The 12,687-nt window shown below is 41.6% G+C and overlaps 1 protein-coding gene across 1 annotated transcript; it reads left to right on the top strand.

Annotated features, from left to right (window-relative positions):
• The first annotated feature begins 4,290 nt into the window (after positions 1-4,290).
• On the top strand, positions 4,291-7,213 carry LOC122332489 (membrane-spanning 4-domains subfamily A member 4A-like). The gene is made up of 7 exons (XM_043229810.1): positions 4,291-4,520; positions 4,672-4,782; positions 4,874-4,942; positions 5,415-5,552; positions 5,975-6,091; positions 6,298-6,369; positions 7,133-7,213. The coding sequence occupies exons 1-7, from the start codon at positions 4,365-4,367 to the stop codon at positions 7,211-7,213; spliced, it is 744 nt and encodes a 247-aa protein (XP_043085745.1). The 5' UTR covers positions 4,291-4,364.
• The last annotated feature ends 5,474 nt before the right edge of the window (positions 7,214-12,687 follow it).

Here is a 12,687-nt window from a genome sequence, read left to right as displayed (position 1 = left end):
TATTAAAGTTTCAAAGACGAGCGTTGTGGATGATTTAATAACTACTGACTGTGGAATCTGGAAGATGATGTACCACGTCCGCATGGCACGATTTAGAGAGAGACGCTCAGCTCTGTTCAATAATTAAAAGCACAAAACATTTCTAAGGGAAAATCTCAAATGATTCTGATATAAGCCAAGAGGAGGCTGGTTTTCAAGCATGCGCCTGACCTATACGTGGTATATCATCCGTCACATCGGTTTCCGGATTCCACAGTCAGCAGAAGTGAAAGAAATGTTTGAAATATGGATTTTATCTTACAGAAATAGATGGATTCGCTACAGGAGGCCTTTATTGAGTCCTTAATATGAAAAGAACGAATGACACACGGATTCTCTTTAAATATTTCAGTTTTTGTTTGTTTTGCTCCTGCATCACCTCTTCAAGGACTTCAGGCATTTCTGAAAGGACAACCCAAAGCCCTTGAGATGCTGAATGTCTCATAAACCCTTTTCTGTGTGTATATCGCTGAGGGATAAGCAAATAAATGCCGGAATAAACGAGGAACGGCGCGCGCATTGATGAAGCTTACACGATTTTATTTGAAGAATGTAATTTGTTGTTTCGGTGAAGATGCAGGAAACGCATCGGTATGAGATCAGGTTTATCATTTAAAGAATAAATAGTAAACTTTACAGTAAATCAGTCACACAGAAGAATGTTGTAGGAGTTAAAAACCATCAAAAGCATGAAGAAATCCAATCTTGCACATCTGCAAACACAATGCAGCGATTTTTTTTTTCTATGCTTTCGATATATACTTGTTCAGATGACAATATCCGGAGAAAATTGGGTCATATAGTCCAGGGCGTAGTTTATAATCTGTGATTAGGTTCTGGAGCGACTGGGCATCAAGATAGTTGACTTACACTTCCTTTAACAGGGCAAGGGCGTCCTCTACAACCATTGTAAAGACACAGGGGTGCACAAAGAGGAGGACTTCATGCTGCCATGCTCGACCCTTAAACGCAAATTGAAGAAAAGGTCTGTGTCAAGGAAGAATCGAGACATGGAAGTACAAGTCCTTCAGGTCAAGCTGATCAGCTCCGGGAACAGGAAAGAACCAGGGCAGGCCTGGTCGTGAACCACAGCCCACGCAGAGGAACCAATCATCTCACTGCAAGGGCTCAGGACTGGGACTAAGAGCAGTGGAAAGATGACACAGCAAAATCACCGCGAGCCAGACAAAACAGGAGCTGCAGGAGGACTCAAAGATCTGCAGGGACTAGCAGAAAAAGCCAGCCTGGTTAGTGACAAAGGGAGCTCCTCCCATCCCCGTGAGGAGGAGAGAGAGGCGCTGCTATGGCGACATGCTCATTCATCAACAGATGCATAAACCATCCACAAACACAGCTTCAGCCCAGACCAGACCAGACGTGGCTGTCAACGGAGGATAGGAAGCGACCGGCTGTTTCTTGACGCCATCCAGAGCAAGCTTCAGTTTCCAGCTTCTCCTCTTCGTTTCTGTGCAGAAATAAGCTTTGAGTGGGAAACATGCAGACGCTTGGCCCCCAAGGATGAGTTAACACTTCTCTCAGAGCAAATCAGGGCTTAAAGCAAGACCCCAGTCTATCGTCACAACATACGTAACTCGTAGTGACTGACAGATAGGAAACACCATCTCAACTTCTCTGAAGAGCTCCTTAGGTACAATTACATCCTCCCCCATCTAAGCTTAAAACTATGTGTTTTGCAAAATGATTAATATCTCTTTTGATTAGGTTTAGTGCCATTAAAATGACATTTACACCAGTGTATTTGCTGTAAGCTAAACGAAATCTGAGAAGATTGACTGGACTTTGCTGTAAAAAGACAAATTTGAATTGTTGGACTAACTATTTTCTGCAGTCCATGCGCATTCTTTTATCGAAGAGGAGACACAAATTTATATTCCTTATCATTTATTCAACAGATGCATATGATACAAACATCAGCTGCTGAGTTCATTCACACAGGAAAAAGTGCGCTCACACTCCAGCAGTTCTCAATATTTATCGTCGTCTCTCTTCAGTTCACACCCCCTATAGTTATCTGACTCCATTGCCTCATTCGGTGTTGTATCCTCTTTTCAGGAAAGCTGACCTCCTCATTCCATCTGTGACCTATAGAACCTGAAGAGAGACATACATGACCCCTGACCCTCTCAACTCTCAAGCATGCAGCTTGCTTATCACTCCTCTGCACGCAGACATAGGCCAGGGACGTTAGCTGACAGTTTCCTGTTGAACTAACAATATATTGCTTGCACAAACACCATGCTGCTTAAAAATATATTTGCTACTTTGTATTTAAATGCCATAGCTGATTATAATGCTCATAATAAACTGTGAATTAATGCAAAACGTTGTGTAATTGTAAAAAATAAAACATCATTAATAATAATTCATAAAGGATAGAAAATATCCCATGATGCTTAATGAGATGTTTTATGCATTTATGTGTAGTTTTATCATACATTTCTACATTAATGTTAACACAAAGTTTTGACACAAGTTCTTGCAAATGTTTTAATCTGTTTTCTGTTGTTTTTCTCCCTAAAGGTGCATGCAAATATCTAATCCCGGTCTATTAGGGTCGGGTTGGATCAATCACAGTCGAGTAGGGTCGGGATGGACCAATCACAGTCGAGTAGGGTCGGGATGGACCAATCACAGTCGAGTAGGGTCGGGTTGGACCAATCACAGTCGATTAGGGTCGGGATGGACCAATCACAGTCGATTAGGGTCGGGATGGACCAATCACAGTCGATTAGGGTCGGGATGGACCAATCACAGTCCGGATGATGTTCTCGAGCGTCTACACTCGAGAGAAAAAACAGTTTTGATTTAGTCTCCTGAAAAAACGAAGCACAACTTTCTGAAGCACAGCTTTTGTCTTATCGGTCCAGTATGTTTTTCTGTCATAAATGGCACGATATATATGCAACTTTAATCAAGTTTACTACGAGGGTTCGCTAATAAATAGCTAACGGGTTTTTTAATAAAATATATTTATATTAAATTCCTGCGAATTCGAATCCATTTAGCGTTATTATGATATTTCCTGAAGTGAGCGCGGTCTTGTTTTTCCCGTTAGACTGGGCGTCTTCTTCTTCTAGTAACGCTATACAAAACCTTTTACACTGGTGTTTGTCATATTATTTTATTAATATATGGTTTTATTCATAAACAAAAAGACCCGTGAAGCCCATTTTTCACAAGTAGACGCATTTTCCAAACAGTTTTAGTTTTTCAGTAGAACAGAAAGCCTAATAAATGAATCATATGTCCATCGTGACCATCATTTAACAACATTTGTAAGTAGGTTATGTTAAAAGTATTCATGAACAACCAGTTTGAGAGATTTCTTCTCGTTTAAAAGCGTCTTACATCTGTTAAATCGTTTGTAGGCTTTTAAAAGTCTGCCATCTTAAAAACGAAGGACATTTGGAAGCATTTACGTTGAGTTTATGATCAAAATAAAGACAAAATTATTATTTGGAAAAGCTTCTTTACACTGTCCTACAGGAATGCGTTTAATATACGTTTTTTCAGGATTCTTTGATTAAATGAAAAATATTTATTATTATTATTATATTCATTAAAACTAGAAATGATAGAAGTAAAACCTCATTATCAGACAAAAAATCTGATCATTTGCCCATTTCCCTAGCAGGTCGCATTAATATAGTCAAAATAAATCTTAAATAAAAATAAAAATGCATTTGTGTATTTGTTCTCATTTATTTATTCCATGAGTTCCAACTGTCGTGATATTCCTTCTCCTTTTATATATGAACTGTTATGTTTTTAATAGCGACCCGAACGTTGAGGCCGCTACTGTAATGATACATCGGAGACGTGAGGATCCATTTGCGACTTAGCTTTAATCGTGGTCGGGCAGGCTGGGTCAAACAGGAGCAAACGATAATACACGAGGGAAATCCAAGAGACGTAAACGAAAACAGGCAGAAGGTCAAAAGGCAGGCAGATATCAATCACAAGAGGTAGACAAGGTACAGATCGGCAACAGGAAAACAAACACGGGAATAAACGCTCAGAATTGCAGTTAACACAAACAAGACTTCGCGATTAGTGAACGTGAGAGAGTCCATTATAAAGGCTGGCTGATGCGGAACACCTGGTGGCTGTAATCAGCCCAAGGTACGGGGTTGTGGGAAATGTAGTCCTTAGAGATTAGTATTCCGGTGAGAGCTCCCTCCGGTGGTGGTCGGAGAGAGCCACAGAGGTGCTATTCGTGACAGCTACCACATGAACCCGGGCTTCAGTATCTCCTCGGCGGTGACCGCCTCCATGTTTTTGGTTCTGTTCAGGTCCGTAGGAGGATGTCTCAGACGGTCATACCCGTGACGTCTTCAACCCTCGTCATCCAGCTGCAGCCGACGACGCACACCACCGCTGTCCCGCCGCTCCCCGCCGCTCCTGCTGCTCCTCTTCAGGGCCTTCAAGCGTTTCTGAAAGGACAACCCAAAGCCCTCGGGGTGATCTGCAAGCACAGTGACATTCATGCAATGATTCTTTTGTTTTTTAGATGTTTTTCCAGCACGATCAAGTCTACAGTTGAGGTAAATCTGTATGTTTTCTATTGTTCGTCTTCACGAGAGACTCTTCTGTCGTCCGTGTCCCTCACAGACGGTCCAGGTAATGATCGGCGTGATGACTCTTCTGTTTGGCATTGTGTCTTCAGTTCACGCAGAACCCATCTTTATCTACAGTGGTCTTTCGTACTGGGGATCTCTCATCGTAAGAAACTACTACACCATTAAGTGTTCTGTCTTTCACGAAATAAAGTTACATGTTCCAACCCGAGCTTTCTGAACCTTTCTCTTCTCAGTACATCAGCGCGAGTTCACTCTGCATCGCCGCCGAAAACAAAATGAATTCCCGCTCTGGTTTGTGTTTGGTATGTGCTGCACAACACTTTACTTTTAAGGGTACGAAGAACCGTGCCGGAAGTACAGAAAGAGGTTTAACGGCTCTTCTGGAAGTGTTGAGAAAAATTCATGTAGGGTTTTGCCGATTAATCGGCACCGATAGCTGGTTGTTAAACTATCGGTTATCAATAGTGTTCTGTGCTGCATCCATTGCTGGAGAAGCTGAGCTCTGTGGATGAAATCACTTTTATTTATATATTGTTTTTAACCATACAGAATAAAATAAGAGAATGGAGTGATGGTGGTGTATAACGACGAGATTAAACACTTATTTTTTTATTAAATGCAGACGGTTTCCGTAATCAAATTGAGGATAATCGGTAAAATCGGTCGACCTCTACTAAGAATTAAGTGTGTATTTAATCGAACTTCTTATACTTTTGTATGTGCATTACCTGGTTATCACGCTGTTTTAAAGTTCTGTTGTTTTTACGCCTGTAGGTGAGGGCTTCCCTTGGAATGAACATCTTCAGCGCTATAACCGCCGGCATTGCCATCATTTTACTTTTAATAGATTTGGTTATAGCAGCGTTGAATTACTGCGGTGATTTTGACTGTTATTTGAAAATCAAGTATGAGGTATGTCATCAACTTGCATTAATTGTTTTACATTTAATGTTAAAGTGCGTCACTATTTTGAGGAGCTGAAAATAAAGTCTTGAAGGGAATGGGAGAGGAGAATCTGATTGGTTTATTGCACTTTATATCCAAAATCCCCTATTACTTAAGAGAATAGGGACAACACATCTCGACTACGTGCCAGGGCTGCTTTCCTGCGTTCAAAGAGCAAAAGTAGTTTAGATTAATCTCATTTAGATTAAAATAGGGCCATATATGTTCATTTGAACTCTAAATCTGGCCCTTATAGGTCCTACTAGGATATCACATTTGATGATTTGTTAACAAGCATGCAAAGTTCTATGAAGATCATGGATGGTAAAAATGGTAATTTACCATATTTAGCTATATTTAAGAGGGTTTAATGTTGATTTTCCTCTCAGACTCTCTTAAAGGGAATCAGAGGTGTGTTGCTGATATTCTCCGTGCTTGAGTTCATCATCTCCATCTGTCTGTCAGCGTTCGCCTGTAAAGCCGACGCCTGCTGCTGTCCTCCTCAGGTGAGTCGTGAGTCAAATCAGGACTTCCCCTCTCCAGCTCAAACGCTACGTTACAATAAAGTATTTACAATCTTGCTTTTCCTTCCTTAAATTCCTCCTAAAAGCGAGTCTTGTGCTACAGTGAGCTTTCTAAAGCTGAACTACTGAAAGCAGTGTATGGTATCTCACAGTAAAAGGCATAAAACACTACTGTATTTCTTCCAAAGGTGCAGTTTGCTCAGGTTTTACCTCCACAGTCGTCTAATGTGGTTCGTTTCCAGGATCTGAACAGATCTGAGGTAAGAGACGTTGGAGCACCGCTTTAATTAGACTTTTAATTGAAATCAAAAAAAGCTTTAGAAAGCATTATTCGCTTTCGGGGAGCCTCCGATGTTCTTCTAAGCAGATTCAGTCACTCTTAACACACCGCAGGAAAATCTGACCAGATAATCCTCACAACCACGAGATGATTGGGAAATAACCTAGGATTGTCAGAAATCAGCTCAAAATCAGCCCAATATTAAGTAAAGATCATGTTTCAGAGGAGAGGAGCATTTTCAGATTTGGATGAAAGCTTACGAAGGCAAAGTAATATTTTGAGGATTTCTCACTGCAATAATTTCAACGTGAGCTAATCAAATAAATACAGTTTGTTTTGATTTCATGATTATATCCCACGTGGAGCTTATAGGTTATAAATACCTTGTGTTTTGATCTGGTTTTATCTAAAGAAGATCTAACAACGGGATTGTTTATTACGCCGTTTTAGTCAATGACTGGGAGACTTGAATGTTTTATTGAAAGTTTATGTACATTTGATTAACAGAAACTGGTAAACTTTTCCTCGTGACGGCTCCAGTGAACATTTTTTTTGCACCCTTAAAATTGTATATTTGTATAAGTGTCCTGTCCCAAACCCTACATCAATGGAAATCTTATTTCTTCACGTGTATAAATCTCTATTTATTTATGATGATGTATTGAAAATGTATTTAAAATTATCAACAAGTAATCAAGCAATAAATCTAATCATATAGTGCTTATTTTTTTCTTTTCTTGCAGATACCCGTGACCAGCAGCTCTTTCATTCATCAACATCCTGCAGACGTTCCTCCACAATACACTGAAAGCAAATATGAATAAGTGTTCCCTCAAAAAAAAAGAAGGGAACGTACAGGACATGTTAAAAAAATACATTTCCATACATGAGAAACTATACTGAAGTATATTCATGGACCAAGTATGAATATAATTTGAGAAATTTAAAAGTACATGTCAAACCTGCAGTACATTTTTACAAGAAACAGCTAAAAATGTAAAAACTAAATTTCTCCTTGTTTTATATAGCTGAAAACATTCATAAACATTTCTATCACTTTGTAATATATCACTATAATATACATATATATTTTTCTAGGCTGTGTTTGTGTGTATACACTTCAAACTATCATACTGTATCAAATCTACATATTATAAATACATTAAGTAAATATATATTTGCTCGTCCTGCTCTGATATACATTAAAGGGATAGTTCACCCAAAAAGGAATATTTTGTCATTAATTACTCGTCTTCATGTCGTTCAAAACCCAGAAGGTCTTTGTTGATCTTCAGAACACAACGGGGCCTTTCACACCACAGGAACCTTTTCATAGACCCTGAACTAATGGTGGAGCTACCCACGTTTTAGCACGTTCACGGGAACTAGGAACGGTTTTAGTTCCAGGTGCTCAACTAAATTAGCTCTGAACACTTCTATATGAGATATCAGATCAAACGCACACAAAACACTGGCCATATATTTACATCTACTGGTTGTATGTAACACAAGCAGACACAAGTCCTATCCACAGCACACAAACAGAACAGGTTTGGTTGAACATGGTGGTTTGTTCTCAATCTGGAGAGAAGTCTGAAGCTCTCGGGAATCATACACCTTGATACCGATAAACCTAGTGAGTCAAAAAACATCTGAGCTTGCTGGGATAGAAACGCTTTTATCCAAAGAGATCCTCAAATGATGACAATAGAAGCAATCGAAAGCAACTTCTACTGTTTTAAAAGCAGAAGAGACTGAGGACAGATTAGAAATGATAATCAGATTATTAGACAAATAAAGGACTAGAAGGAACACTTCTTATATCTTATACTTTTATACAGGAAAAGTACGTTTTTAAAAGATGCAATTTGATATTGTTTAGGTATTAATACCGTATGTACACGTCCAGTGCTACTGTAACATGTAACAGGTTCTAGTGCGTACTAACAATAAGATCCCTTCAGGTACAAAAGTGCATCTTTTGAAACAGTTCCGTTCCAGTGACAGCTTTTGTACCTTTTTTTCTGAGAGCATGGAAGCATGACATCATAAAAGAAACATTAGAATGTTCAGAGTCTGACTCAAAACCCAATCTGTTCAGTTGAATGTTGATTTGCTCTGCTCGTTTAATAATAAAAACTGTTGATTATTTATCAGAAGACTTCATCTGGTCCTCAGCAAAAACCCAATCATGCTGATCACGAGTCTGCTGCTGATGTGGTGGTACTCCACCAGAATGAAGAAAGATTCACCCAATACAATGAACTTGGAGGAGAACAAAGAAGGTGAGGGCCTTCTGGACATCAGGAAACACAGAAAATCAAACTGCTTTTAAAATAACTTTTTGTTTACCCTTTGCTGAAATGGAAACATTAAGATACAAATTGGATACAAATTTATAAAATACATCTTTGTTTAATTTTTAAAATAATATATCACTGATACTTCAATAATTTTTCATTGTCACAGAATTTATTCAAAATTCATCATTAAAAATATATATTCCAGTTATATTCAATGTGCAATTAAAAATTTGAATCCCATTATCTGTTATACTGGTAATATTGAAGTAGATTTAACCGTATAATATTTCCTGCCTGTTTCTTTTTTGCGACAGTATCTGAGACCGCCGAAGTCTCTCAGACCGCTGAAGTCTCTGAGACCGCCGAAGTCTCTGAAAATGCCGAAGTCTCTCAGATCGCCGAAGTCTCTGAGACCGCCGAAGTCTCTGAGACCGCGAAGCCTCTGAGACCGCGAACCCTCTGAGACCGCCGAACCTCTGAGACCGCCGAACCTTCTGAGACCGCCGAACCCTCTGAGACCGCCGAACCCTCTGAGACCGCCGAAGTCTCTGAGACCGTCGAACCCTCTGAGACCGCCGAACCCTCTGAGACCGCCGAACCCTCTGAGACCGCCAAAGTCTCTGAGACCGCCGAAGTCTCTGAAACTGCCGAAGCCTCTCAGACCACCAAAGTCTCTCAGACCGCCAAAGTCTCTGAGATCGCCGAAGTCTCTCAGACCGCCGAAGTCTCTCTGAGACTGACAGTGCCTCTCAGACTGACACTGCCCCTGAAACTGATGCTGCCTGATAGACCTGCACTGTCTCTCAGACTAACACTGCCTTTCAGACTGTCACTGTCTCTGAGACCGGCACAGACTTTCAGACCAGAACTGCCTATGAAGCTAACTCTTTCTCTGAGACTGACACTCTCTCTAAAACTGGCGCTGCCTCATAGACCAGCACTGCCTCTCAAATGGACACTGCAACTCAGACTGACACTACAACTCAGACCGACACTGCCTCAGTCTGACTCCACCTCCAATGCTTCTCAGACTGCCATTGTCTCAGAGACTGTCATTAAAACAGAAACTTCCGTTGCCTCTGAGGCAGCCCCTGAACATCAGACTCTAAACTGCCATTGGATCTGATACAGTTACTTCTCAGCCATCCACTGTCTCTAAGACTACCCCTTCCTGAAGACCTGAGCTGCATTTAACTTCTACCGTTTGTCCTACTGTCTGTATAATGCATTAAAAAAAAATAAAAAAATACATATATTACAAATACTTTGTACTGTTCTCTGTGGGAGTGGGGCAGTGAAGTGCACAGCAGGAGCAATGCTAAATACAATACAATAGCGTTAAAGTGATTCCACAGTGAATAGCAATGCTTTGTTATTTTATGTATATTCTTTTGAAAAGACGGTTCACAGATTTGCTTTTTATGATTTTTTTTGCACCAAAATGAAATCAGCTCAATTACATTACCTCCCAACTGTTTGACGTTCACTCCATGCTTTTTTGAATATCCTATTAGTTACATGGCTTTTATTTGTTACAAACAGCACCTCTTTGGCTCTCTCCAACCGCCACCGGAGGGAGCTCTCACCCGAGTACTGACCGTCACGGACTCAGTTTCCCACAACCCCGTGCCTTGGGCTGATTAGCCCTGCCAGGTGTTTCCCATCTACACACCCCATATAAAAAACTTCCTCACGGACACTCGTCATGGAAGTCTTGTTTGTTTTGGATGCAATTCAGAGCGTTTATTCCTGTGTTTGATTACCTGTTGCTGGATTGTGTTTGTTCTCTGATTGTTCTCTGCCTTTTGCCTGTTATCGTTTACGTCTTTTGGATCTCCCTTGTATTGTACCGACTGCTCCTGTTTGACCCTGCCTGCCTGACCACGAATAAACCTCGTCGCATATGGATCAAACTGTCTTTGACCCTTCGTTACAGAAGACTTCGCCACAAGCGGATCCAGCGGAAATGTATCAGTTGATGTCAGAAGTTTCGTCCCAAGCTACTATGCTCGCCACACACCAGCAACAGCTTCATAAGCTCACCACGTTAACTGAGGAACTGGTGAGATCGATCCAAACGTTAACCCTCTCTGCTGTTAATCCAGGTCAACATGCCGCTCAACTCGCTCAACCAACCGTGACTCCGCCTCAACCAAACCCAATCCGCGTCTCAGTCTGCCCGACAAATTTGATGGATCATCCGCCAAATGTAAGGGGTTTTTGTTACAATACTCCCTGTTTATTAACCAACAACCCAGTCTATACCCAACAGAAGACAGAAAGGTTGCCCTGATCTGTTCGCTGCTTACTGGGAGAGCGCTCGAATGGGCCACTGCCATCTGGGAGGCTCGCCGTATGTCTTTTCCATCTTACAATGACTTCATGCATGAATTCAGGGAGTTCTTCGAACATGTAGCTGGAGGAAAGGAACCTGGAGAACAGCTGCTCGCCCCCTCTCACAAGGTAACAACACTGCAGTCGATTACACACTCACCTTTTGCACGCTTGCCGCCCAATCAGGTTGGGGGGAATCACCACTCAAGTTGCTGTATCGAAAGGGCTTAAACACCGAACTGCAAACTGAACTGGCTTGTTGCGATGAGAGCAGAACTTTGGAGGATTTCATGGAGATCGCGATCAAATTGGATAATATTCTCAGAGCACGCCGCAGCAAGTATGCAAGTTCCACAATTCAAACCCCTGTTCGATCATCGGCACCTGAGCCCATGCAGATCGGTTCAACCCACCTAGACTCTGAGGAGCGAGACCGAAGGATGCGTGAACGCTTGTGTCTTTACTGTGGTCAAGCTGGACACTTCCGAGTTTCTTGCCCCACACGTCCTCAGTGCCATCAAGCTGCTTCAGTGAGATCCCAAACTCATTCTGATTCTTTTGAAATCAATGTTCAACTAAAAGTGAAGTGGACATGGATTACTGCCATAGCCCTCATTGTTTCAGGAGCCTTGAGGCAATTTTATCGATAAAACATTTGCTGAATCTAACGGAATCTCTCTCATTCCATGTGAACCCCATGTGGCAGTGGCGGCGCTAGACGGATGCCCACTCGGACCTGGAAATGTGTCATCTGTCTCTCAACCCCTAATTCTGCAAGCAAGCCCTCTCCATTCGGAATCTATCCGCTTCTTTGTGATTCACTCTCCCAAACATCGCATCATCCTTGGACTACTGGCTTGAGACTCACAACCCCATCATATCTTGGGCCGATCATCAAATAACACATTGGTCATCAAACTGGCACAAGCACTGCCTGAACACCCCCTTGCATCAATCTCCTTCCAAGCCACATCCCTCTGAAGAAAAGGTCACCCGATCTACCCGAACTTCCTGCTGAATATCAAGATTTAGCCATTGCATTCAGTGAAAGAGGTGCAACTCAACTCTACCACCTCATAGTCCGTATGATTGCGCCATTGACCTCATGCCTGGACACATTCCTCAACGTGGTCGTGTCTTCCCCCTCTCACAACCAGAATCAGAGGCAATGAAATCTTACATTGAGGATGAACTGGCCAAGGGATTCATCCGCCCCTCTACTTCACCAGCATCTGTCGGTTTTTTCTTCGTTAAGAAAAAGGATGGAAGCCTTCGGCCCTGCATTGATTATCGCAGTCTGGATGAGGTCACTGTTAAATACCGCTATCCGCTGCCACTCATACCAGCCTCCCTGGAACAACTCCACAGAACCAAGTTAGACCTCCGAAACGCTTATAACCTGATCCGTATCAGAGAGGGAGATGAATGGATGATGGCTTTCTCCACAACATCCGGGCACTACGAATATCTCGTTATGCCGTTCGGGCTCACAAACAGTCTGTCTGTTTTCCAGTCTTTTGTGAATGAGGTGTTCAGAGACATGTTAAACCAATTCCTCATCGTCTACATGGACGACATTCTCATATACACAGATAACTTTGATGCTCATGTCAATCACGTCAGGACTGTTCTGCAATGCCTCATTGACAACCAACTATACG

Source organism: Puntigrus tetrazona, unplaced genomic scaffold (genome assembly GCF_018831695.1).
Source record: "Puntigrus tetrazona isolate hp1 unplaced genomic scaffold, ASM1883169v1 S000000095, whole genome shotgun sequence".
NCBI lineage: Eukaryota > Metazoa > Chordata > Actinopteri > Cypriniformes > Cyprinidae > Puntigrus > Puntigrus tetrazona.
The sequence above is the reverse complement of the archived record's forward strand: the minus strand, read 5'-3'. Positions and strand labels throughout refer to the sequence as shown.

Bases quoted from the DNA above. Each gene is read 5' to 3' on its own strand.
- LOC122332489 (XM_043229810.1), top strand. From the start codon at position 4,365: ATGTCTCAGACGGTCATACCCGTGACGTCTTCAACCCTCGTCATCCAG. The intron at 4,783-4,873 runs GTAAGAAACTAC...TTCTCTTCTCAG, and splicing joins CGTACTGGGGATCTCTCATC to TACATCAGCGCGAGTTCACT. The intron at 6,092-6,297 runs GTGAGTCGTGAG...TTTCTTCCAAAG, and splicing joins CCTGCTGCTGTCCTCCTCAG to GTGCAGTTTGCTCAGGTTTT.